This window comes from Podarcis melisellensis (assembly GCF_964234715.1).
Source record: "Podarcis melisellensis genome assembly, chromosome: 4".
Taxonomy (NCBI): Eukaryota; Metazoa; Chordata; class Lepidosauria; order Squamata; family Lacertidae; genus Podarcis; species Podarcis melisellensis.
The window spans coordinates 38,212,926-38,240,610 of record NC_138531.1 but is presented as its reverse complement, the minus strand read 5'-3'; the positions used below and the strand labels follow the sequence as shown (position 1 = coordinate 38,240,610).

Sequence of the window (27,685 nt, the reverse complement as noted above, 5' to 3'; positions counted from 1 at the left end):
TCTAAGATGGGGTTCTGTTTCACAAATGTTTCATGTTTCGGCCTCAAGAGGTGTGCCCCCCCTCCCCCCGCGCTCAAAAGCTTGCTGGCTCTTAAGCAGTTAGTGCTTTATCATAATTATAAATGTCTTCTCATTTTTCCTTCAACGCCGATGCATTCTGTACTCTAGGATCATCACACAGATGGAGGAAAGACTAATTGTCAGGTGGAGAAAATAGATGATGGCAGCAGAATTACCGATCTAGGTCTACTCTCACTCACACAAATTGAAGTAGCCTTCTAACAATAGAAGATTAATAGAAGTGGCCAACTTGTTTGTCTAGAAAGGGCATCAGTACATAATCCAGTGATTTTTATCTCAGATACAGGGGTCATCCACACTTCTGCTTCTCCTGTGCCTAGAAAGCACAGGTACAGGAGATTTTCTGCTTGTCCTGTCACTTTCCCCTTGAAGGCCTGCTTTCCCCTGGAAAACTCAACTGACATTTCTTCCAACTCAGCCATCAAGAGTTGGGTTTCCCTGGGGGAAAGCAGGGGGACAAGCGGATGTGTGGACAAGCCTAGTCATGGAAAAAGTTGTGGCTCCTCGTGTGTATTTTTTGCATTTCCTTTGAAATAGTTATACATAGTGTGATATGAATATAGATAGTAGCACAAAGCAGTGCTTTGTTTTCTGTACAAATGCATGAGTACATACCTGGGTAAACAACTATGTAGAATAACTTAATCAGGGGCAGATGAGGCCAGTGAGTTATCAAGGTAATCTGAAGAAAGCCATAAAAAGCTCTTTAAAGTTTCTCTACGTAGCAGTAGACCCCTTTTTCAGTTTTGTGAAATAGCATTTCTCATTTAAGAAAATATGCAGAGTATCTATAAATAAATTTTAATTATGCTTCCTTGCATTGTGGTTCTAAGAACCCATACTCTGGGTTACATACAAGAAAATGTAAGAAAGAATTGGATATGGAATGGATCTTTTGAGTGAAGTACCCAGAAAACAGGATGGACACGATCCTTTTGAACGGGGCTTTTAACTACCATGCTGCACTAGCAAATTAACAGATACACCAAGTAGTATTTTGGGCTCCAAATATGCTTTTTTTTTTACAGTTTAACAGCAACTACACAACACAACTACTTTTGGTAATTAAGGAGAAGTAGCTCAACAAGGATTAAATAAGATCCCATGGAGGGAAATGTATAGAAGTCAAAGAGTGTAAGATAAACAATGATAATCGATGTACTAAGATATGTAAAATGCATAAATGAATAAATAAAGGAATGGTTCACTTCAGCTGTTTTATTTCTATACACTGAATACAACAAAAGACATTTGCCATACAGCTGAACACACCATGGAAGGAATTACGGATCAAGTTTTGCTATTCTATATTAACTTATTAATTATTTTAACCAGTTTGTACAAACAATATTTACATCAAGGCTATCAAATGCTTTTGTCATTATAAAACTTCAAACTGGAGACCAAAATCATTCAAAGAACTTTAGGACCTATAGTCGGAAAGCAAACCTGTGTGGAACCAATACATTTATCAAACTCTAGCACCCAAAACAGCAATAGTCCACAAATTAAATGGCCCCGCCACACCTTGCAACCGTTCTACCCGCAGTTGTCTCCTGCCTGCCCAAGCCAGCCTGTTACAATAGTAGGCCTGCTATCCGCATGGGGATACTGGTACCTCTAACATTCTCTATGTTATCTCAAGAAGCTAGAAAGCTTTAAGGTGTGAAAGTGTGTCAGTGGGGTTGGAGTCTAAAACTATTTCCCCTTCAAAATTATTAACTGACTAGGCTCACAACCTGGGATTTTGTTTAAGAAAACAGGGTGCAATCATTTGTTAGGGAGAAATCATCTAGGTGAATTATCCCAACATTTGGGAGCAATGACACAAGTGTGAAGTATTTTGGTGCCTGAACCAATTGGTGCTGCTACTAGTACAAAATATATTTATGGGCAACTTAGTATTCAGGGAACTCTGTCCCATGGAAATATTAAATTCTTAATTCCTAAGTTGAGCTGACCAAATACAAAGCCTAATAAAATTAGTGGGGTGGGTGTGTTTTCAAGTAGTGTGGATACAGTATCAGACTACTTAAGTGATAGTGTCAGCCCTTCTTACTTGCCTACTGGCTTTCCCGATTACAGAGACTAAATTAAAGTCTTTTAATTGAGAAAGCTATTTTTGCTGGCATGGGCATATGAGTCTAACTCTAAAGGTTATTTAAGTCTAGTTAGTATATGAAACAAGATCTATTTCATTTATATATCATCAGTTACCACATTGAGATAACGCCAGCAGGCAACTGTATGTCCAGATCTCTACCTATGTAGCAGCACACATACTCCTAAACTAATCTAAACAAAATCTGCATCTCAAGCTGAGCAACCCATATCAGAGGTTCATTTAGCAGCCACTGTTGGCTTTCAGAACTCTTGCCAAAGTAATTGTCACTGTGGCATTCTTCATTCCCAAGAACAAGTACACCCTGTTCTTAACAATTGCTGACAAAAAAAATAAAAAACTACCAAAGCAATTCAAATCACGTATGGGGTGTATTAATCCAAATCCAAGCTATTCAGGCATTGCCAACACACCTACCGTGGGAAAATGTAAATGCATCCTTAAAAGCAATCCTGGGTTTCTCCTCCCCCCCGACAACCACAGAAATCTTGAACCTGAGATCATGCTAACACAACACTTGCTTATTCTTTCTTCTATAAATATCGATTTATGTCAAAAATAGCTTCATGTAATGAGTTATAAATTCCAAATGAGAAAAACTAGTACAATAGTCACTCCTAGATTCGCCTTAAATGGAGGTGGTGTTCCGGGAATTCAAGGTGAAGCAAGCTTATGTTAAAGTGGAACGCAGCATGGTTGATTCTCGTGAAGTCTGTTCTAATGCATCTATTCCTTTTCCTCGCTTTATTGGTATGTAGTTCTATGCATCAGCAGTCAATGCAGAGCTTCTTTTATCTAGAAGTGAAGGTTATCTAGTGCTAGAATGCAATGTCAGCATACCTCTGAAATGAAATGTGATTCTCTTATGTCAAAAGAATGACTTAGAGGAACTCCCTTTGTAATATTACAACAATGTATTTTCTCTTGAAGTAATGAAGTAGTAGCCATGGAGTATGTACAGTTGGTTATGTCAATATGGATTGCTTCAGTAGATGGCTCGTGGATTTTTTGTACTATAGTAGGCCTCACAGGCAGCGACATAAGATGATTCTGGGAAAAAGTCGTCATGGTATTCTGCCAAAAACCTGGAAAATCAGAATATGTAATAACAGTTCTGTAATTCTTTAACATACCTACATAGGTAATTTTTCAAACATCCAACACAGAATATTACAAAATCAATTTCCTTAATGGGAGTCACACCTTCAGGATTTTGGAGTCTTGTTGCCACATTTCTAGTGTTGCTGCTGAAGATCAAAATTAGTTCACAACTCAAATTTGGTGAGCTTGTAATTCTCTAATGTATTATTTGCTGACTTCAAGTCAAGTATTTTTGTAATTCAGAGACATGTTACAATTTATATTTCCTGTGCAATCTGCATGGTTTCTGAGATTAAGAAGCTAAAGTCTACCATCACTGAACATGCACAGTTATTTGTTGTTGTTGTTTGCTTTTTGATTTGGTGTTCTCCTTGAATCTGCAATATGCTTACAGCAAACACTCTTTGCCCTCTCTCTTCTCTGAGGGATCAACAGAGTGCTGAGCTCTCCACAGGACCTGGTGCTACCTCTACTGTGTCCTCACGGTTTCTCTCTCAAATCACAAAGATAGAGAGAAGAACAGAAGGTGGGAAATATTGTTTTCAAATAATAAAAAGAGAGTGTACGGAGCTGCCTTCTCTGAGCAGAGAGGATGAAAAACTGGACTGGTAGGTGTGCCGACAGTGAGGTTTGTTCTACACAGCTCTACTTTTTGGCATAAGTAGGAGCAGCAATCTCACTTTCATAGGCCACTAAAGCTGCCTCATGCAGAGCCCTTTAATCCATTGACACAGAATGGAAGTGGCAGAAATCTTTCCCAGCCCAATTGGAGATTGCAGGGACTGAGCCAGACATGTGTTCTATGATGGTTTCATGCTGCAGTGCGAGAAATAAAAATAAAGCTTTTTTTTTTTTGAACCGATCTTACATCATCTCTCAGTTACAGCTTCTGACGATACTATCCTACACTTGTCTACTAAGAAGTAAGCCCACTGGGTCTAATGGGGCTTACTCCTAAGTAAGGGGCAGAGGGTTACAGCCTAAAAATACTCTAGTTTCTCTAACTAAGGCTTAACTGAATATACTTGCAGCCTCTCAGTTATGTATTATAGCTAATGTTGCCTGGCACTGTATTAACTGCATACTGGTACAGACTAGTGGTCACATATCATTATTGCAAGTTGAATTCCACAGTGCCTACTCCTCCTACAAATAAGACTAGATGCAAACTCAGATCAGAAAAATGATCAAGTTTATACGGCAGAAATGCTAATTCAGTGTTCTATATAATGAACAAATATCAATTCTGAATGGCAACTGTGTGCGCACCGCATAGATGGTAGACCAATCTGAAGCACTGGTGTATCAAGAATGGATGCTAAGGACAGCACTGGACATCATGTAATGCAGCTATAGGGTGATCATGCACATCCTGTTGTGCATCTAAAACACTCCCTACACCAAAGCTCCCACTTCACTTCACATGTGTAATCAGAGGATACACAAATCAAACAATGTGTCAGCTTCTTATTATATAAAATGTTAACGGGAAGCCCTTTGTGAAGGTAGAATTAACTTCTTGGGCACACCCTCTCACTTTTCTTACAGACTAAGCTGTAAGACAGTCACATAGCACAGGACTCCTCCATTATTAAAATGATTGCTCTTGCAGTTACTAGGTGCCCTTGAACATTTAGACTTAAAGACTTTCTATAATTCACGGTCAAGTTACCTTAGGAACAACTCAAAGTGCTTTACTAATGCCTTTAGGTTTTTGTCAGGAAAGCTCATCTTCCCGAGTATCTCTGGAAGCTTTACTGTAGAAGCAAAATGGGGGGAAAACAATATCATAGTTAATTTTTAATCAGTTTCTATGCAACTGTCTAAAGACAAAAAAAAAATGTGAATTTTTAAAGTTTAGTTATGTTTCCCATTGCTCAATACAATATTCTATGAGTATAGAATACTCTGGTGGTTTTCTTCCATTTGTAAAGGTATATTGATCCTCAAGGCATACAGAATGGCTTGTGGCTCAGCCCATAACAGTTTCTGATGAAGATAGTAAATGTGCCCTGCTATGCTGTTCATCAGAATTCGATACAACTAGATCAAGTCAAGAGGTGCCTCTAGTTAATTGGACAAGTGATTTTTTTTATTTTTGGAACAAAAAATGTGTTAATAGAAGTACTTAAATCAAATGACAATTATGCTGCAAGGATACGCAGCTCAATTTGATTGCTAAAATAGCTTGTCTTCCAGTTTGGAGCTGTACTACCAGCTTTTCATAACACTTCAATGAGTGACAGTTCAGGTGCATCTGCAGTGACCTACAACAAAGCAGCCCCCCAAAATACATGTGATGCTTAAAACAACAGCCACTGTATCCCATCCTTATTTCTTCCCCAGCACAACAGTAAGTAGAAATGAACTAGCTGGGCTTCCCATGTTAGCACCCAGTTTGAACAAACATAATACTAGTTTAACAGGAAGCACTCAGTATTAGAATTCTTACACCAGGGTCAGATGATGGAGTAGATAAAGTATATCTGGATATGGGAGAATACCTAAAAGAGAAACTCAAATTCTCTCAAGAGCTCAAATTGCTTATTTGGAAGAGTGTTACTGTGAAAATCCAATCCAAACTTCATTGGGACAAAGCGTTATTTACATCCAAGTAACTGTGTATAGGACCTTAGCACTATACAGAATCTATTTTCAAAGTAAAAAATGTATTTTACCAAACATGCGTAGCAAATGCTGAGATCCATAAATGTAAGAAGGCGGTGGTGGCTGATCACCTGGGGGATAGCTCTCTGGCATAAGTTTCCATGACAACACCTAAACATAAAATTAGCATGTTTAAGAATACATCAAAGCATGGTCCATAATAATATCCCCAAGAGATTATGTAGGCCCAGCTCATACATCACAAAAAACCATAATTAATGGTTTATCATGAATGTAGATCTTTGTCTCACTGTATTCCTCACCTAGCATCAGTGGGAACAACAAACCACGATCCCTGCTTCAAATGACATCTGAACCAGGGATCTCAGCTTGTTTTGCTCAAACAAACCACAATTAGTAATTCAAGAGCAAACCTTGGCTCTATGCTATGTTTTGTTTGGAGAGAAACAAGCCATAAAGTCTGTTTGGATACAATAATCTGGTCTGGAACTCAAGAGATTGTGGTTTATTGTTTCCGCTCATGCTAGGGAAGCAGCAAAGTGGGAGCTATGTGTACATTTGCAGGTGCAGCTGTTCTTTTCCAAAAGAGACGAAGGACAACTTGGGTTCACAGCTAAATTTGGTTCTTTTAACGTAATTTAATCTTAGGAACCTGCTAAGACTAAGAGCTTACCTCGTTTAATTCATTGTTTCTTCTGCCTTCAAAACCAGCAAATACTGCCCCACCCTCTTTGCTAGGAGTCAACGTGATGGGTGACGATGACCCACTGTGGACAGGAGTTTCTTCAAAAGAAAAGCAGAGAGCTACATTATTCACTGATGCGTCAGGAACAGAACTTTCATTCACATGAACTTGATGCAACCTAATTAATGCATGATCTATTATTTTTGTTATTTATTAAACTTGTATACAGGCCTTCATCGGAAGATCACAAGAACATTAATCAGTCAAAGGCTGATTATTGTGGGTTTTATTCTATGTTTGAAGCAAGTCTACTTAAGCAGAGTGGGGAGTGAAGGCAGTTGAAATTATATGCATTCAAGCTTAAGATACCTGCTACCTACCCAGAGGGAAAGGTTTCGGTGCCACCAGTACCTACTTTTCTTCCACGACTAGTATAACACTCAGCATGCAGATGCCAAATGTCCTTCCCTACTTCTTAAAAAGTAACAGATGATAAATAATGTTTACAACAAAATGGTGTCTGCCCCTGCCCCCACTAAATAATTTCTCCACCTTGCTACAACGACATACTCTTTTCAAGGTGCAAAAACAATTTTGGCATTGAAGTAGGAGCCTCAATGTTCCGTCGTTTTGGTTGTGGTGAAGAACTGCTTTCCGACAATCTGTCACAGTTGGATGTGTGACGTGTGGAGCGTCTTAGGGACTGCAGTATTTCAGGTTCGGTTTTTCGGCGTTTTGGTGTTACTGACTCTCCCGTCACAGGCTGACTGTCCGTGGACTGGGGAGTCGATGGGTTCAGAAGTGGTGGGCTTGGGGAAAGCTCTTCTTGATTTCTGAAGAAAGAGAAAAATAAAAGTGCACTAAAGTGGTAAGTGCTTACCGATGCAACTGTATGTTATGCAAAAAAAAGTGCACTAAAAGTGCACTAAAGTGGCAACTGCTTACCGATGCAACTGTATGTTATGCAAAAAAGTATTAGCTATAGTAACTATGTGACTTCCATGTTTTTCAAAACTACTTTCTTCTACTTGTTCTTAGCCTACTGGAAACCAATCTCACTATCACAAAAAGCAAGCAAAGGTTAAACGCACTGCAGTTACACCATCTACTTAAATTATACTCTAGAGAAGAGGGGGGGAATGAAGCACCAAACCTACCTGTTAGTGTTTGCTACACTCTCTTTGATTGGAAGAAAAAATTTGGAGGAAGTCACCTTCTTAAACTGTGCTTGCTCATAGGGATACAGAAGAATCAGAGGAAGAGTGAAGTCGAATGTTATTCTTAGCCCATCCACCATTTCTTTACACAATTCAACACTAGAAAGTTAAGAAATGAATAAATATTTTCTATAATTAACTAAATATGTTTATGTTAACATGTCAAAAGGCAGACAATTTTAACAGAAATTGTAAGTGAATGTACATTTTAAGTTATTTGAACTCTAGGGAACTGCATGGTCATGGGGCCTCGACACACAAGAGCACAAATTCATGAACATTTGCACTTCTTGAGTACAGGTCCACAAATTTTGGAATGCCTTCCTTGATAGCCAGCCAAAATTTGAAGTCACCAAGGTTCTTCCCCTGTGGAGGAATGGATGGGTCTCGCATCACGCCACATGGGAGTGCTTCTGAAGCACAGCATGAGATTGAGGAGAATTCCCTTCCCCACCCCAAAGCTCTGGAGAAGAGCTGGATTCATCGATGTTTCACTGTGTTTATGAACTGGCCAGAGCTTCTCTAAGCTATCACAAGCCCCAGCTCTTGCTCCAGGCTGGAAGCTGGGGACTATATCTCTGAAGTTTTGCAGAAGAAGCTGAAAACTGACCAGTTAGTAGTGATCCTCTACTCCTCGCCCACTGACTGAGCTGCACAGGGATGATGCTGACAATAGAAAGTCAGATTCACAGGAAGTCAATTCCCCACTAAACACAGAGTAGCCAACATACATTGTAGAAACAACTGTGTCACATTATCACAAGCATAAAGGGTGTGAAAGTATATGAAACAAGCAAGGATAAAGATACAACACTGTAACTGAACCAAACCAAACACTTTGTCAGGTGAAAATATTCTTTACGCAGTGTGGGAAGAAAATAGCAGGCTGTTTGGAGAAGCCAGAAATCTAAGGTCTAGGAAGCTGAAATTATGAAAAGAGGGCTCAGAAAAACGGTTGCTGAAGGAAGGGGATGAGTAGATCATATGCTGAGAATAAACAGACTTGAGGGAAAGGGGTGACGGCAGGGGAAGTCAAAGTAGGACTGGAAAAAACTCACATAGATCTTAGGGACAGGATGAGTTATGTACTGCTGGCAAGCAGAGAGGTGAGGTCATTTGAGGCGAGCAGTGAGCTGAGAAGGTTTTGGAAACAAAACTTATTGTTTGAGTTTAGAATTTGGACTACTAGCATGAAACATCTGTTTTGATATTATCTTTCTTCTTGCAAGAGATGTATCTGGTGAGGGAAACTGCATTTAGATGTTATGACTTGGTAAACAACCAAATCAACAAACACCCAGGCAAAACACCAATCACTCTTTAAATAACACAGTGAAGATTTAAACCCTCTGCTATATCATCACTCTGCTTACTATCTTAACTATACAAGATGACTTTATATAAACATAAATGACATACAGAAAAGGCTCTATATGTACCTGGTGTTTCCTGAGAGCTGCCATTTGGGGAACCTTAAAATTTGGAGCTTATGCTCAGGGACAGAAAATGAGGTTGATACTAAAAGGACTGCCAAACTTATCTCTATTTAAAAACAATTGCCTTTTACTTCTAAGACAAAACCTGCCCAAACCAATTCCTTAAGTTGTATCTACATTACCTGCACTAGGAAGGTAATTTTAACAGCTCCTACGATGGCATTTACAGCTCAACGAGATCCATCTCCATATTGGATTTTCAAGCATTATGATTTGCTTGTGTCAGCTAACCTTTCACTTTATCCTCAGAGTGACCGAGTTCATTTACAGTAAGTGAGCACATACCGCTTTGAAAACTTAATTTCAAGCAGGTTACTTTAGATACATAAAACAAAAAAGCGGTTACTTACTTCTTTTCTGGTGGGATATAGTGCAGATTCAAGTTGGTGTGTGAAGACATCTGATGGTGCCGTGATCTTTCATTGGCTGAAAAAGCTGCATTGATGGCAAAATGCTTCACATACGATTCCAAGATGGTTATTATATTTGTCTGACATGGCAGTTTCACCAGCTAGATGAATCAATCAATGGCCAAATTGGAGGAATTATGTATGCAACAACATAATAAAAGTTCATGACATCTGAGATCTGCTTACCACCATTCTTTTGAAATACACATTTAAGTAGACAAGCCTGACCTCAGAAAAATAAAGTGTACAAGAGAAACTTGCATCCAGCCTTTTCTGTTTGGAGAGTAAAGCAGCCATAGAAATTCCAGTAGCACCAGCTACCTACTGAACACCAATAAAACCTATATTCATTTTACTTATATGTTCCAGAGTCTAAATGTTCAGTGGGACCAAACTTACTCTCTTGTATCCACATATTTGCTGTATTGTCTACGTGAGTGGTATAAAAAGGGATATGTACATATACCCCAGCACATAATTTGAATCCATTGGTTTGGGCCCTGCTGTCTGGAGCAACAGAAAACAAGCTTGTTCCATTTCCCATGTGACAGCCCTTCTGATACTTGAAGATGGCTATCATATTGCCTCTCAGAGCTCCAGAGCTTAGCAGCAGAAAACATACTTTCCTTAGGCTATAACCTCCCTCTGGAATAGCATGGAAGAAGTGATCAGAAATAATACTCTTGCAGAATTTGGGTTATTTTTAAAATTACTCCTTCTGCAGTATAAATTAGCTATTCATCATCAATCCAGAACTCTTTCACTAGCTTCCATAAGCTTATGAAACAAATAACCAAAATGGTTCAGTTTTCTGAATACAAGAATTTAATATAAGTGCTTTCAAGCATCTTCATTTGATTAAGTTATTCATACCCGTTTTCTCCTATTAATATAGTAACAATCTTCTTCAAGCTTTTTTTTCAAGATTTCAGGAATTTCAATGTTTATTGCTCTCTCTTCCATGTCCCGTTTAGTATGAGTCTCTTGCTCTTCTTTCTGTGCAAATACATACAAGATTTTAAAAAGTCTTTCCATACATTGTAGCTGAAGTAAATTACATAGAGAGAAACATTGGAATTATTTATAACATACGAACCAGGACTGATGCTAGTAGCTAGCTAAAGTTAATCATAGCCAACTTATGTCCACTAATTACTCCACATATGACTTAGCTGCATCACCCACTTAAAACAACTGCGCACTAACACATTTTTTTTGCATAGAAATGTTAATGTCATTTATAACTTTTTTTTTTAAGTAACATCACCCATTATTTTGAGAGCAAGTCACATTACATTTAGGTTGTACTCTGAAACAATACGCCTCTACGATCAGCGCGAAAAACAATTCTGGAATTATATGGTATACTACAAAAAATGGGAAACTGGATCCAAACAATGGGCCAGATCCTGATGTTCTCCAACCCCCATGAGTCACTTTTACAGATGGATGGAACCACCCACTTCTCAGCCACCTGACATCAGATTTAATTTTTTCCTTTGTGGACTGGCTTGAATTCAATGAGGCTGGAATCAGCTCCCGAGTGGAGCTCCCACGTCCCACCGGAGCTTGCTTGGATATTAGCAATTTGTGAAATATTAAATGGTATACATTTAATGGGCATAGCTTGGGAAGAACAAAGGCTCATGTGTTCAAGGTTATCATCACTGGTCTGCCGAGATATACCAGTGACAAAAATCATAGGGTACACAAACATTAAGCTAATCTTTCACGAGTAAGAAACTGTCTCTACACTTTGTACCCAGAAAACTCTGATTGTTGCCCATGAAGTATTTTATGGCGTATCATTTATTTGTTGGTCAAGATAGCTGTACTGGCATACCATTTCTATTTTTTCATCCACGTCACTTTCTTCACTCTTTATTTCTTCATCTGTGCCTTCATCACTGTCATCAGAAGAAGAACTACTTATAGCTGTATAAGAAAAAACGAGTTACCTTTGACATTTAGCACACTTACCCACTCACTTCATTTGACAAAAGGAGATGTACTGGTAATCCTCAAGCTAGCTTTATCTGCCTATTTAAAAACTTTATCAATCCTTTTAACTAATTAAACACATTTAGACACATCACAAAGTGTTTTATATAATCAACTTCTATTTTGTTCTGTGTATATCACAATGTTTTTTGTTGCTATGGCTGATGCAAATAAAGTTTCATTCATCACAAAATATGGAAGGTTTCTTAATATCAGTGAAAAATAACTGTAATTGGGAAACTCCTTAGTACAATGCTTCAGTAACTGGAAATTTACAGAAAATAAATTGGTTTCACAAGGAACAATAAGTTGGGCATTACCCAACAGAGATTCTGAAGAGTTCTAATTGCTGAAGTGTCAGAACAAGCAGGATGTATGGTAAACCTTCCTAATTACCTCTACCAGTGTTGAAAAGCTTAAATATTTGATGTGCTTTTAAGGCTACGGTTCCATTCCAATCCCAAATATGTTCATTTCCAAAACCTGAACTCAGATGTATTGCCAAATTCCTTACAGGTGAATGTACTTTTTAGCAGGACATACACTATCATCAACAAAAAGCAATTCAAACCAAGAATAGTGTAAGTTTTCCTGTACATAAGACTTACATGTGAAGTTTAACCGATAGTAAAGCTGCACCTTCTGTTTTCTCCTTCCTTTCCCTTATTAGCTTAAGGCTGTAAGCTTCTTAGGACTAGAGATCAATCTTTTTGTGCTGATAAAGTTGATATATAAATACTTAAATAGACAGTTCAATCATAAGCAGAGAAAACAGACACCAAACTTACATTTTTCACTGCTTTTATCATTCTCTTCAGCAGGAAGGATCTTCAATACAGAATCAACACCAGGCAGTCTGCAACGCCCTTTCTTTCCTTTTCTTCTCCTAAAAGAAATTTAAGAAAGCCTACCATTCAACCTAATATTTTGTTATTTTACTTAAAGCAGTAAGGGTACAAAAATACCATATAAACATAAATCTTTAGGATATGCCTGTGTTTTGTCATTCCCTTGAACATGAATGGATTCAAAGACATAGGTACTGATGCATACATAGTGCTAGCTATAGGTTGTTGCTACACAAAAAAGCCTTGGCAGATTATTATTATTATTATCATCATATGCTTCCTCCTTTCCTTGTGTGCTGCAATCCCCTCCCTTGCTGGCAGTAAACCATAGTTTACTCATTCACCCAAACCGGTTAACTATGGTTAGTGCTTGCCATGTAAAGCAGAAGCTATGATTTGATCCTGGAGTTCCTATTCTAGTTTTTTAAGGACTACCACAGCAATGGGTTGAGAGAAGACTGAAACTGGTTTGCTGGTGCCTTTTCTCACTACCAAGGAGAATAGCAAGCTATAAAAGCAGTAGCTCCCGCTATTGCTGGAGGGAGGGGATCCTTCACCTATATAGGTACGCGGCTTCTGTCATGAAAACAAAAGGTATTGCTTTTTTAAAAAATAGTTATAGCTAAATAAATCACAAAAGCAGGGCAAAATTAGTAGTGGTTCCCTCTTCTAAAAAGCACAGGGCAAAGCACTAAAAAGCCTGTCACCCATCACAACTGTTCTGACTACTAAGGGTAGGACGTTTTAAGAATTCTAGCCCTTGGAGCTTTTTTCCTTTAAAGAATTCCCAATGGGAACAGATGGACTTCCATCAAATGTGCTAAAAGAGTCTAGTGAAAAGCTTAGTAAAAAAAACAAAAAAACATTGGAAGTACAGAATAGCTACATCCACCTCAGCAGGTATAAAGTCACAATTGTATGTAAAAGGAGTATGCATTTAACATATATTACTATTGGTGCAAACTTTGTTTGATCCTTACATGCGAGCCACAGCTTTCCTTGCCAATCTACGTTGTAATCTGCGGTTTTCATCAGAGTCACGAAGAACATGATCTTCAGCTGCCCATCTGTCCCAACTGAGTATTTTTTTTAAAAAAAAAAAGGCAAGAGAATATAAGATTACAGTAGGGAATAGTATTTGAAACAATACATATGATTTCAGGTCAGTTCATACTTAAAAGGCTAATTGGGATTTAGTTAATGTTGATTTTTAGTTTGATAGCCAAGTTAGTGAGATCATGCATACATTTTTTCTAAGAGTGGATGCACAAAATATTGCACAACACAGTTAAGTTAGCATGCCTCCGCTTACACTGATGGCAGGTTCTCACAATCTGGCCATGGACATTGTTATTTAGGAGCAAGTCCAATTTTAGTGACATTTACTTCAAGATAAGCATGATTAAAACATGCTGTCTGACTTTCAGGTGGGCATTACAGGTACCAATCCCTGCAAAGGTGTGATTATTTTACATTTTATTTATTCGTGAATTATTAAAAGAACTTGCAGCACTATGCACAAAGTACTAAATACATCCTCACCTTCGGTTCCAACCATTAAAATGGATCAGATATTCTGGAATCTTTCTTCCTTTCTCATCCTTTCCAATAACAATGTCAACAATCTGAAATTATAAACATTTGTGCATTATTATATAAACACGGGAATAGATTCTACAGGTTTGTACTTCAGACCAAGAGAATTAGTTTCGTTTCCAAGTAAGCTTGTTTATTTTGAAGGCTTAAAGACAATATCATATGTGAAAGCAATAGTACTGCTGTTTCAGAAAGGAGTTGGGGAACCAAGCCAACCAAGAATACTACCCAGAGACAATACATTTAGTGACTGAGAATATGTAGGGGATTGTTGAGCGGCTCTCTTTTCAAATGCATTATTTGTTTTGAGGATGGATCACCAATTTCTATTTGTCACAACACTTCAGAGACTGGATTTCTAGCCCATACTAAGAAAGGAACTGGTGCTGTATTCAAATCCTGCAGAAGAAACCGCAGACACTGCACTTAGGAACTGCAGTTTTTCCTGAGGGAGTAGGTGGAATGTAACTGGTGAGTGTAGCCAGTGGTGCTGCTACATGCAGTATGAGGAAACCCTGGGCTGGACATCATCTGGGAGCCCTATGCCACTGTAGCCAGTCTCTCTCACCTGCACCACCCTGGCCACTCTGCTTCTTCCCCCACTTCCCACTGAACTGAGTAAAAACAAAGCAAACACCTTGACATTGTTTCACACCTTTGTACTTTTCCAGTCTTAACAGTACAATTCAAAACATGCCATTGAGTTTAATGGGTCTTGCTCCCAGGAAAATAGGATTAGAAGATGGCAGCCTTATTAATAACCAGTATTGCCAGACACTGTTTGAAACTCCCATTGTTCTAGGTGCATTTTGCGACAGAGAACTTCATTAGTGAGAGCAGTTTCTGAGCTCTGGGCGCAGTACTGTACCTAAGATTTCAGATTAAAACTGCAGAGTGGAAGAAAAGGAGGGCCTTTTTCTGCCTCTGTACTTCCAGCTACTCTCTGATGACTGGAGAAGAGACACTTTTAAGAATATTAGGAGGGTGGGCAGGGGAAGGACTAGACCATGTGAAAAATAAACGTAATATTTTAGCTGCAGATCATTCATTTTCAGCTTTGTATTATTGTTATTTTTAAAAAGCATGCCTAGACATTCCATTGTTGCACCCATAACCTAAGTTTAAGGTGCCATTTAGCTCCTAGCTTTCATATCTCTGTTTCTAACACTGTTACCAGATCTGTGGAACTTGTGTCAGGGGTGTTTTGAAAATAGGGCTGAGATGGGCAAAATGTTTGCAGATCAAAGTCAATCAGGCACTTGTCATAAACAGAGGAGAGAAGACTGAGTGAGGAAACCAATGCAGAAAAGAGGAAGAACCTGATTGTGCATACTCTGGCCATTTGCTTCTGCACCACAGTGTGCTGAAACTCTCCTCCACCATCACTTCCTATGGGAGCTGTCAAACCCCCGCACACTCCACACTACCCTCGTCCTGCTGCTCACCCCACCCCACCCCCATCAGGTGACACCAAGAATTGACCCTCCTTTCCTTTAATCAGAACTTCTTTTCTTTTTTTTACAAAAAAGAAATAACCTTCTCCCTTTCTGATACACCATCTGGCAAGCTGGGATGAGGGAAAAATTAATAAACAACCCTGCTTTTCCTGACACCAGCTTGGTAAGGGGGGTGGGGGTATTTGTGTAAAGAAATAATAGCAAGGTAAATGCTAGTTTCACTCTGCTCCCCCCCCCCATCCCCTTACCAGGTGGCGTCATGTAGGGCCAGAGTTTCTCTTTCCTGTTGTAGCAGCAGTGAAACTCCTGAGCTGACTCTAGCTATATTCACCTGCTACCATCCTTGTTTCCCAGGGTGCCTGGACTAGACGCACTCTGGGAAACAAAAGCGGTGACGGGTGCAGCTGGCTTGGCAGGTGTTTTGCTGAACAGTGTGCCTGCTACTGAAGATCCATTTTAAAAAGCAAATGAACGTATGTTGCCACCTGTCTCTAACAGTCATCATCAATATACACACAATTTCATTCAAAAGCCACAAAACAGGGGAAATAATACCACCACAACAATATGCAGGGTTAAGTATACTAAAGCCCTTTGATTTCAAGGACTTAGGTGTGACAAACTCTGCATAAGATTATGCTGCAGAGTATAAAAGCAATATACGTTTTTCCAGTTATTTCCTTTGCAGTTCCCTATAGAGTTTATGGCTACAATCCTAAGCACACGTCTACATATCTTTTACCAAGGCTTACTTCCAACTAAATACAGTATACACAGAATTTGGCTGCATAATCTGGTTTGGACCAACAGGAATTGGAAGGATCTGGTGTACATACCAGGGAATTGCTGTCAATGTATTCAGTATTAAGCTGCAGTCCTGAGCTATTTTGCAATATATTTTTCAAGCATTTGAAATAGTTTCAAATATGCTTGAGATTACAGCCAAATATATTATTTTCCATCCTACACCCCAAAGAAACCTCTCATAAACTGCTAGGTAGATGGCAAAGAATTATCCAACCAGTTTGTTTCAATATATAGATTACTTTAAATGTTTTATGCAAGCCTCATTTATAGCTTATAAATATTACTATAAAACAAAGTATACTTTTTTAAAAAAAAACAGTTCTCATTCACTATAAACAAGCTTATTTATGCTATGCCCTTTTATTAAAGGTTTTTGATTTTCAATGTATGGGGTGTAGAAAGTCCATATTGAATACGTAAACGACAAATCCATCCATGCTAAAAAGTTGGTAGTTCCTTCATTGTCCAAAGTCCTACTTATTTTAATAGAACTTGGGTCCAGTTCAAACATTACAAAATGCATGAGGCAGTTTTGTTTTTCTGCCTGAACACCCAAGTACCACACTCTGGTTAGCTGCAAAGGGTCATGCCGTCCAGTGCCTCTGCAGTCAGTGAATAAAAGGAACTTGAGTTACATGCCAATTACTACATGGAAGCGATTTCCACATGTGGCTTTTAAGAATATGTAACACTTGGATAAATATTACTTCCAAATAAATTAGCATGGAATTGAGATATTTGTTTCTAGTGTTGCCAAAATAAACCAGCTTTCTTATAGGAAGCCCACAGCTAAGAAGTCATTGGGAAGGCCTTTCTCTCCTATAGAGAACAATGGAATTGGCCTTGCCATGCAGAAAAGGCACAACTGCAGCCTTCTATATAACCTTTGCAGCAGCTTTGAGCTGATAATATTCGGTGAACAGAGGCCAGGCCATAAAATGCAATCTCTGTTTACCTGGGAATAAGCCCCGCTGAACTCGGTATGGCTTACTTCTAAGCTGATATGGTTAGGGTTGTTCTACAGCTACAGAACATAGAGCCAGCCGGTAGTAAAGAGGGTGGTCTGTTTTGTCTTTTAAGAAGTGACATTCCCTGCACCTGATCCGAGAAATCTCCAGGCTCTGGTAAGACCCACCCCTTCCCTCAAGAGAACACGGGCAGCCAATCTGGCACGCGGTTACCCCACAGACACGTGTGTCAAGTTGTCCCTTAAAAGGACAGCCCCTGGTAACCAGGTAACCTATACTAGAAAAGCGTCAAAATAAGACGAAGAGACTAGCCGGGGGGGGGGGGAGCAGGAGGACTGGCGCCTATTTTGCGTTGTCTCCTTTCTCGTTCAACGGTATGTGCAATGGAGCAAAATAAAATAATATATGCCCCAATAATATGTGCCCCTTTAGACGGGTCCAAGCGAGGTGGAGGAGCCCAAGGAAGCTGCTTTCCACCTCAGCCCCTCTCTTCCCTCAAATGGCTGTGGGGCGAGGGTGGGTTGCGGGGTTGGGGGGCAGCCAAACAGAGCTGGGCTCCCCCGCCACCCAGAGGGGAAAGGAAACAGCTGCAACACCCGGAAGCGCCACCGAAGAAAGAGGCCGCCGCTTCCGTTAAGCGGGCGGGTTGCTCGGAGGAGGGGGGCACCGCGCGCGCGCGCGCACGGGAGGGAAGGGGGGGGCTGAGACGGCCAGGCGCGCGTGCCCGCCCTCCCTCCCGGCGGAGGAATCCTCACCTTGGCATCATAGAGCACCTTCGCCTTGGTCGGGTCCGGCTCGAAGCAGAGAACTCTCTCGCCTTTGCGGAATTTAAATTTCATTCCCCGCGAGGTCATTTGTTCATCATGGCGAAAGGGAAGACTCAGCCACGCCTCGCGGCAGAAGGGCGGAGGGAAAGGCAGGCAGGCGGCTGGGCTGAGCCCGCCTCCTCCTCGTCTTCTTCGTCTTCTCCTCCTCCTCCTCCGCGCTGAAAAACAGTCCGCGAGCGAAGGAAGAACGCGCGAGAACAGCAGCAGCAAAGCAGCTGGGCGCCCTCCCGAGCAAGTGCACGCGGTTGCAATGCTTCGTTTCGCTAGTCATGTGGGTGGGATGTGCTATAAGGACGGGAGTGATGCTACCGCTGCTATTCGCGCGAAGAGCGAGGAACAAATCTCCGCTCAGCCATGGAGCCCGCTGGATCACCGGTCGCTTAACCTCATGCATCATAACTGTGGTGCAGAAACCATAACATTCATACCTACCCTCCCAACATTTCTCTGATGAATATAGGGACGTCTTATTCCATAATACTAATAATCCATTTTATTATTTATACCCCAGCCACTCCGGGCAGCTTCCAACATACATAAAAACAAAATACTAAACATTTTTAACGTTTAATATTCAGATGTCTTCTAATCTAACTTATTGCTCAGGGGACGCATAGCTCTCCCAACATTTCTCCTATGAAAATTGGACGTCCGAAGCAAATGCGGGACATTCCAGGATCAAATCAGAAATTGGATGGCTTCTGTAAATCTGGGACTTCCTGGAAAATAGGGACACTTGGAGGCTCTGTATATACCTTGCCTTGAGCTCCTTGGAGAAAAGGCGGGGGTGGGGAGCCAAAATAGATAAACCATAATGAATACATACATCATACATTCTGGTTTTCAGGGTGAAGTGGGCTAGCTGCCCTAACTCTAGTTCTGCCCTTAGAGCTGCCAAAATTGATCCAAATTCTCCCATTTGTGAACATGTATTGAAATTGTATGCTTTGCTCAATGCACGGCTTGGTAACCAAAAGGCCACCTGTTTATTCAGCTGTTCTCCAGTGTCATGGACAGGCTGGATACAGAGGCACCAGCTGGGGAACCTCCTCGGAGCCCAGGAAGTGATCACGGGGAGAAGAGGGAGCAGACTGAGAGAAAGAGGTGTCAGAAGATGTAACAGGGCTTAGTGAGCAGGAAGAGTCTGTGGCAGACAGAAGTGCAGAAGCAGGGGGGGAGGAGGTCCCAGAGACAAAAATGAATCAAGCTGCTGAAGAAGCCAAGGGGTCTCTCCCTCCTGCTGCTACTAGTTCCCCTCTCCCCTGTCTCCCAGAAGCAGGAGAGGCATGAAAAGGGTAGAACAATTGGCTGCATGCAGGTGCAGTCTCTGTTTGCTTGGAAAAGGCCCTGGAGAGGAGGAGATTTAGGCAGATGTGGGAAGGAAGGGGTCTTCAGCCTGCACAACTGCCTCATGGGGCAAGACCTTCTGAGAAGAGTTCAGGTGCTCATTAGGCCTGGCTCCCTGATTTGGCCTGGTTTCTCCTAATAAAGAGTTACCGGTAATTTCACGTACTCCATGTGATTTATAGCTGGCATCCAGTTTTGCTTGCCCAAAGCTTAAGTGGTGATTAGACTATCCCTGGTCTTTATTGAACATTTGTTCTGATTTGTTATGGGTCACCCTACATTTATCCTAGTATGCTTGTGTGTGTTTATATGTCTTCCAGTTAATTTGTTCATTGTTGCACTTTTCAACACATTTCCACCTCACTTTCCAAATCACAAAAAGTTCAGTTTATAAAACGCTATTTGGTTGCACCTCCAAGATAGAAAGCTATTGGCCTAATATTTGCTGTGCTGACCAGAAGTGGTTTATTGCAGCTCAGCCCAGCTGTACTAAGTGATATGAGAAACCAATAAAAAACTTGCTGGTTATAACTCTTTATTCAGGACTAGTGCTTAATCTGAACCATTTTTAGATGGAATATCTCTTTTAGAAATCTGTTTCTGTGGAGTGATGTGGTTTGAAACCTGACTGGCTATGTACCTGCCCTTTATTCTGTTTTCTGCTCTGGACAAAGGCCTTTTAGCATGACCTGAAATACATACTTGTCTCTGACCCTTCTGGCTAATCATTTTTCAGCTTAATTCCTCAGGGGTTTAACAGGCACTATATCAAAACTTTTATTTTCAATCAAGACTTTTAAGTGATTAATTGCTGCTGTTTTAGGCTTCTACTGTTTTATGATTCAAGATCTTAGTCATGTTTAATTATTTTGCTACAGCTCTTCTGTTTCATTATTGGGCTTTTCCTGTTAGTTGGTTAATTATTTTATATCTGTCACCTTGACTACCTTGGCAGAGAGGTGAATAATATGTTAAATATAGCCTCAAGCTTCAGATACCAGTTTCTCTTACTTGCATCTTTAAAAAAACACACACACTTGTGGTTATAAGAATTGTATAGCCATTGAGGACTCCTATTCCCACACAACTTGGGGGATACAAATAAAATTGTTGTTGTTATCTTCAAGGGCAAACTTCCTGCTGGCAAATAGGAGCTACTTGAGTCTAGTGTACAACCACTAGATATGACTGACTGACTAGCCTAACTCCTGAAGCCTTTCCACAGTGACCCACCAAATACTGACTCTGTGAAACTGAATTAAATCTCCAATCCATTTTTGCTCCTGCTTTCCATGTAGGAGAGCCAACCTCTGTCCTTTGCTAGTCTTAATACCTATTTATTCTTCTCATATTGTTGCATGTTAAATTTCGATAACTGCTTTTGCCTCTTGGCTTTCTCAATTTCATTGAAACTTTAAAAAAAAATTAACTGTTCTTTTTGTCAAAATCCAGCTGTGCAACCACAATGTTCTAGTAGAAGCATTCAGAAAAAACTCAAGGGTGGGAATTAGCACAGTATTTTTTTTTCTGGGAAATGGGATGAGGTCATTTGTTTGGAAACAATCCTGAACTTGTGACAAAGAATGAGTACTCAAGGGGCGGAGTAAATTTTAGCAAACGAAATGCTGTTTGTATGTTTTCGGAAAATTCCAAAGACATGATTATTTATTTTAGTTTGATCTGTTACTATGTATATAGAAAATGCAGAGAAAAGAAGGCAATCTTTTGAACTAATTTGCCAAATGTACTTGTTCCCATTTCAAGTCAAATGAGACAACGCATATTTATAAGAGAAAGCTTACTTGCTTTCAAAGCCTCATATGGTACGTATTTAATATCATGTCTAAATTGGTACCAAGTTCAGGTTTTTATAAAATAAGACAAGGTGTGTTATTATGCAAAAACAACAAACTAATAGTGGGGTAAAAGAAACCAGACTACCAATTCTTATGTGCAACAGCAGATCACGAACAGGGAAGGGACCTGTGCAACAGAAGAAATATGGCCCTATGCAACACATCAGATCATCAGATTTATGTTCTTAACCATTTATTTATGGTATTTATATATTGTTTTTCAAATGGACCTCACAAAACAGTTTACATAAAACCAGTGCTATTTTTTCTGGAAAAGGAGGTGCCAGAACTCACCACAAATACCTCCCTTGTTCTCTTATAATGGCAATGGCACTGATCCGAGAGGTGCCAGAACTGAGTTCCAGCTGAAAAAAATCCCTGCATAAAGCTGTTAAAACAATAAGCATCAGTACTATACAATGAAATAGAATAATTTTTAAAAACCTCTATTGCCATTGAAGAAACTGCTTCTGCTTTTTCTCCCTACTCCTAAGGGAAGGATGAGTTTATTAAAAGTCCTTAAAACGGCAGTTGGGGAAGGAAAGAGTAATATACAACGGTGGTTTTACACCAGGCATGTGGCCTGTTTATTGAGCATTCATTCTGATTTGTTTGCATGGTGTTTATACAGAATCATAGAACTGTGGAGCTGGAAGGGAACCACGAGGGCCATCTAACCCAACCTCCTGCAATGCAGGAATCTCAGCTAGATCATACATAAGTGATGGCCATCCAAACTCTACTTAAAAGCCTCCAAGGAAGGACAGTCCACCATCTCTTGTGGTCTGTTCCACTGTCAAACAGCTCTTGCAGTCAGAAAGTTCTTCCTGATGTTTAGTCAGAGTCTCCTTTCTTGTACCTTGAATCCATAGGTTTGGATCCTACCCTCCAGAGCAGGGGAAAACGAGTTTGCTCTATCTTCCACGTAACAGCCCATTAAATATTTGAAGGTGGGTATATATCTCCTCTTTTCCAGGCTAAACATACCCAGCTCCTTCAAGCGCTCCTCATAAGGCTTGGCCTCCAGACCCTTGAACATCCTGATTACCCTCCTCTGAACATGTTCCAGCTTGACAATGTCCTTCTTTAATTGTGGTGTCTACAACTGGACACAGGACTCCAGGTGTGGTCTGATCAAGGCAGAATAAAGCAGAACTATTACTTCCCTTGATCGGGACCTAAACTTTAGTTGATGCAGCCTAGAATGGCGTCAGATTTTTTTGCTGCTGCATCACACTGGACTCGTGTTACGCTTGTGGTCCCGGGAACTGAAGCTGGAACCTTCTATGTGCAAAGCTTTACCACTGAGCTACAACCGTTATCCAAGATAACCTCTACCTTAATCATTCATTCACTTAATCGTGCATTCGCTTTTTAATGCATTTCCCCATCACTTTATTGGTTATTTAAGGCTAGCCTGGAAGAGCAGTCATTTTACAACTTTCTACATTCCTCCCATGAAGTACATGAACCTGAAGTTTTGAGAAGTTCACCTTACAAAACCTGAAATCTTCGCTTCTAGAAAATGTCTTCCTTCTTTGATATTGCAATCAACTTTGTCTGCCTATTGCTATTACAATACAATTGATTTCATGTTCTACATTACCTGCTGTGTAATGAAACCAAAGTGTGTGATTTCCAGACAGGATGCAGTTCTCTTTGCTTCCCACTAGATGGCCTGGGTACCTTCCTTGTTTCTCAAGAAAGAAAATGAAAAATATTTACGTATTTCATAAAGCAGTAGGTTGGACTAACCACATGGATTATTGGAGCAATGAAACTGTTGAAAATGAATAACAGCTGTCTCTTCTTCTTTTTTTAAGATGTAAAAAAGAAGAAGAAAACCCTGGATTCTCAGAAGCAGTACTATTGTTTTCCTGTGAATATTTCCCTGGCCTTATAAAAGCAAGATGATTGTTTTGGTAGGCTACAAGTACAGTACTTCAATCTTTACACACTTAGCTTTTATATATTTTGGAAAATTAAGGTATACAGAAGAACACAAAATCCATCTGGGGGCCAATTCTGTACCATGAATAATCGATAGGCACGTGACATCGTTGTTGTTGTTGTTGTTGTTGTTGTTGTTGTTGTTGTTGTTAATGAATCAATTAAATCTCTACACCACCCTTCATCTGAAAATCACAGGGCAATATTTACAATATTAAGCAGGGGCACCAACTTGGGCCCCAGATTATGGGTGCCCAATGGCACCAGGGATGTAATGTGCCATCATGACGTCATGTTACATCAGTGCGCTGCAGCAGCACTTTCGAAGCCTTGCAAGGCCTCAGAGGTCACGTCCGAAGCCTCATGAGACCTCTGACACAACTTCTGGTTTCTACTGGAATTCGCGTTGGAGGTCTGGCAGTGCCGCAGACGTTGCTTCCGAGGCCTTGCAGGCCCTTGGAGGTCAAGTTGGAGGCCTCACAAGACCTCCAACATGACTTCTGGAAAGTGTGTTTGAGGCTTTGCAGGGCCTTTGACATCACCTCAGAAGTTGTGTTGGGCCTCTGATGCAACTTCCAGTAGAAACCAGAAGTCACATTGGAGTCCCACAGTAAAACTGTGAATGTCCAGGGCCCCTGTAGTTTGCACCAGTGATATTAAGGTAGATGTGGGCACTAATTCAGAACCCAACCTGAGTTGTCTGTTACTGGACAGAGATCCTGTTTTCCTGACTAACGGTGATGCTATCCCCAGCTCTTTTCCAGTAAAATGCAAATGAGACATTGGTAGCAGCTATGAGTCTCCTATATCACTGTAGTGTATTCTCTGCTTCTTCCACTGAAATATATTCGGAGTCCTGTAGTGATTTCATGCTCTTTATTGCAGCTTGTAAAACAGTGATTCAATTCCCCCCCAAAAAAACCTCAGGCTTTTATATACATTATTTACACAATGAGTCCCATCTGATTGGCTGATTCTGCTTTCCTCCTGGAGCCCGATTGGTCTTTTCCTGCAAGCCAAGCAGTTGTTGCATTCTAGGATCCTACTTGCCTATTTTTCTAGAATCCAAGCTTAGTACATAACACCCACCTTCATTTAATTTTTGTCTCTCCCTTTTGTGGGTAGGCCGACCCTAGAGCTCCCAAGCCCATTTCCCTTGCCTTTGGTGTCCCATACTCTGCCTACTATGCTGTTGTCTAGGGTAGCAAAATCAAATGAAAAGTAAAAGGCCTTTCTTTTCAGATTGAAAGTGGGCTCTTGAGGACTGAGACACATGTTCTTGTCACTGTGGGCCATGGCCCAAACTTTTCAGAAAACAATGTTTGCATTAGACTGCAAATTCCAGAAAAGATTCAAAACAGCCAAGCCTGAAACTCTAAATCTTGTCACTTCTCTGCCACATACTTTCAGGTTGCACTAAGATAGTTTAGGAATATTTAATAACATGATGCTTATGGAAATAATAAAAAATAAAAAGTTGTCCAGTAGCACCTTAGAGACCAACTAAGTTTGTTCTGGGTATAAGCTTCCTGAAACGTATCTAAAACATATCTGAAGAAGTGTGCATGCACACGAAAGATTATACCCAGAACTAGCTTAGTTGGTCTCTAAGGTGCTACTAGACAATTTTTTTAAAAAAATGTATTTATTTCGATTGCGTCAGACCAACATGGCTACCTACCTGAATCTAGAATGATGTTTATGAGATAGTTCATATTATATTGATAACCCATATCACATTGAGGGAAATGAGTGGCTGTGATATACTTAAGTACTTTGTGCTGAAAGTTCTGTAGACAAAGGCACTGAACTAAATGTTCCGATCCTTCATATGCTGTTCTCTTTTGCATGTATAATTGACACAAACTGCCGACAATGCCTTTGTTTCAAGGTCTCCCCAAGGGTTGGGCAGCTGTACACTTTGGCCAATATTGCAAAAAAGCATGTCTCTTCCTGCCCCTTAGTGCAAATGTTCTTCAGAAAGTTTATGACCTGCTGTGACAGAATCATGACTGAATGTTTTCTCTATTTGTTATCAATAATGAATAGGAAATGTCAATTAAGCATTAAATTCAATACTATATTTGGCCCACTTAGCAAAAGGAACAAGTTTGTCATCAGCAGAAGCTGGTGAGCAATAACAAGGGCTGCTTCAGAGAAAATGCATCACTTTTCCCCAAACTGGAAATGCCTCGTTATAGTGACTGTGGCTACCTTGATCCATTGGTAGCTTTTGTACAAGTTTACAGCTCAATTAGCATTTAATTGGATATGATATACAGTGGTACCTTGGGTTAAGTACTTAATTCGTTCTGGAGGTCCGTTCTGAACCTGAAACTGTTCTTAACCTGAAGCACCACTTTAGCTAATGGGGCTTCCTGCTGCCGCCATGCGATTTCTGTTCTCATCCTGAGGTAAAGTTCTTAACCTGAGGTACTACTTCCGGGTTAGTGGAGTTTGTAACCTGAAGCATATGTAAGCTGAGGTACCACTGTATCAGGCAACCTCATAATGTTGGGAGGCATAGATTTATCATTTTGTTTATGTCATATTTCAGTGATACTAAAACTGTTGTGGTATAGCCATCTTTACTGTTTGCTGCTAAAACAGTGTAAAGAAATGTGCTGATGCCCACATTCCATTTATTGGACTAATATCAAAGCCGGCCTGCCTTTTCTTTTTTTTTCTTTTTAATCAATGTGTTCAGTGAGTGATCCAGGTTTGCCACATGTCTTGATCATCAACAGGACCAGCCATGTTTGTATCATTTTTAATAAAGGTACCTGTTCAGGTAACCTTGCTATATGGTGAACCTCCTCAAATTCTAAATGACTCCCTGATACTTTTGAAGTAGTTTGGATTGATTCTTGGTCTGTATAAAAATGGATCTCAAAGTCTTACACATGAATGTGGTTTGAAGATCTGGATGTCCAACTTTGGGTAATTTCACACTGGCAGTTGACTATTGAGTTTGATGTTGGGATCCAACCTAATGTGCTTGCCTGTAAATACTTTAGTATTTACTTCTAGAAGCTCCAGTAGGTTACTGCTGTTTTCTGGGTTGTGATTGAAATGAAGGAGTGTGGACTGCTCAGGGAATGAACAAATCTACTTGCATATTCCTTTGTACCCTTCTCTAAAGCAATATACACCTGCAAATTCAATGCATGGAAATGTGGGACAGTTTTGTAGCTTAAGTGAACTGAGAGAGAACTTAGGAAGTGGTCTTAAACTGAGCCAGACCATTGGTCCATCTATCTCACTATTTTCTATACTGACTGGCCGTGCCTCTACAGAGTTTCAGGCAGGGGGTGCCTCTCCCTGCCTTACCAGGAGATGCTGGCATTTGAATCTGGGACCTTCTGTGTGCAAAGCAGTCTCTCTACTACTGAGCTCCCACAACCCTTCCCATATAGAGATACTTTAAAACTAAAACCATAGGAATAAATCTACTTGCTGTATTTGGCAGCACAGCATACGCTCTCCATGTGCAAAGTTCTAGCTGAGCCCCTGGTGTCTCAGTCAGGATACCTGCAGTATCCTAATTGGAAGCCCTCCATGTTTCAGAGGAACCTTGCAGGACAGGGAAGGAAATAGTTGCCTCCAGAACTTGGAAAAAACAAATGTGTTTGGTAGGATCACCCCCAACCCTGCCAGCAATGCCCCTGGTAATCCTCCAACCTATCTTTGACCCAGCCAGTGCAAGCCTTAAACACTCTGTTCCTCGCCCATCTGCTTATCATCATGCTGCTCCAGCAGGAAGGAGGGAGGGAGGAAGTTCATATGACTGTACGTAGAAAATTTAGCATTTGGGTACAATCAGATTATTAGCCATGGGAAAATCAAATGAAGGAACATGAACAAGAAAGTAAAATGTGCAAAGCAAATGTATCATTGTTTATACAAATCCTTTTAATGCTCTTCGTCATCCATTCACGAGGCTAAAGTGGCAAACAACGAGGACTAAACACAGGAAGCCATCACTAAAAATTACGAAAACCAAAATTGCGACAGTATAATAAATACCATCACAGCTGTTGATTCCCAGCATAGAAACATTACAACTCTTGTCACCAACAGATTTTTAAATTTTATATGAGCTTCAGTTATATACTGAAATATGGGCTGTTGATGTAAATACTAGACAGAATGCATGTACCCACTGACCAAATTTTTAGATTCCTAACTATGGCATGTGTATTGTCTATTAAACTGTGTGTGGATACAGACCTAGTCAGTGACTGCATGCTAGTTTCCACAGATGGCTGTCCCCATTTTGGTTTTCTCC

At 40.2% G+C, this 27,685-nt stretch overlaps 1 protein-coding gene and 1 long non-coding RNA gene across 4 annotated transcripts; one reads left to right on the top strand and one right to left on the bottom strand.

The window, feature by feature from the left end:
- Positions 1 to 1,284: 1,284 nt before the first annotated feature.
- On the bottom strand, positions 1,285 to 18,494 carry MSL3 (MSL complex subunit 3). 3 transcript variants are annotated; one of them, XM_081907653.1, is made up of 13 exons: positions 18,173 to 18,494; positions 14,132 to 14,214; positions 13,570 to 13,665; positions 12,530 to 12,627; positions 11,584 to 11,675; positions 10,614 to 10,736; positions 9,681 to 9,841; positions 7,775 to 7,933; positions 7,188 to 7,450; positions 6,606 to 6,715; positions 5,983 to 6,082; positions 4,977 to 5,061; positions 1,285 to 3,288 (listed from the first exon to the last, which is right to left on the bottom strand). In XM_081907653.1, the coding sequence occupies exons 1-13, from the start codon at positions 18,269 to 18,271 to the stop codon at positions 3,189 to 3,191; spliced, it is 1,569 nt and encodes a 522-aa protein (XP_081763779.1). In that variant the 5' UTR covers positions 18,272 to 18,494; the 3' UTR covers positions 1,285 to 3,188. The 3 variants fall into 3 exon arrangements, with proteins under 3 accessions (XP_081763779.1, XP_081763781.1, XP_081763780.1); XM_081907655.1 differs by lacking the exon at positions 18,173 to 18,494 and adding an exon at positions 17,585 to 18,041; XM_081907654.1 differs by lacking the exon at positions 18,173 to 18,494 and adding an exon at positions 17,405 to 17,543.
- Positions 7,392 to 7,749, top strand: LOC309367987. Its single transcript, XR_014167452.1, has 2 exons — positions 7,392 to 7,526; positions 7,591 to 7,749. It is a non-coding gene; the product is annotated as an uncharacterized lncRNA (long non-coding RNA).
- Positions 18,495 to 27,685: the final 9,191 nt, after the last annotated feature.

Bases quoted from the DNA above. Each gene is read 5' to 3' on its own strand.
- MSL3 (XM_081907653.1), bottom strand. From the start codon at position 18,271: ATGACCTCGCGGGGAATGAAATTTAAATTCCGCAAAGGCGAGAGAGTT. The intron at 13,666-14,131 runs GTGAGGATGTAT...AAAAATACTCAG, and splicing joins TTTAATGGTTGGAACCGAAG to TTGGGACAGATGGGCAGCTG. The intron at 7,934-9,680 runs GTAAGTAACCGC...TTAACTTTCTAG, and splicing joins TATATCCCACCAGAAAAGAA to TGTTGAATTGTGTAAAGAAA.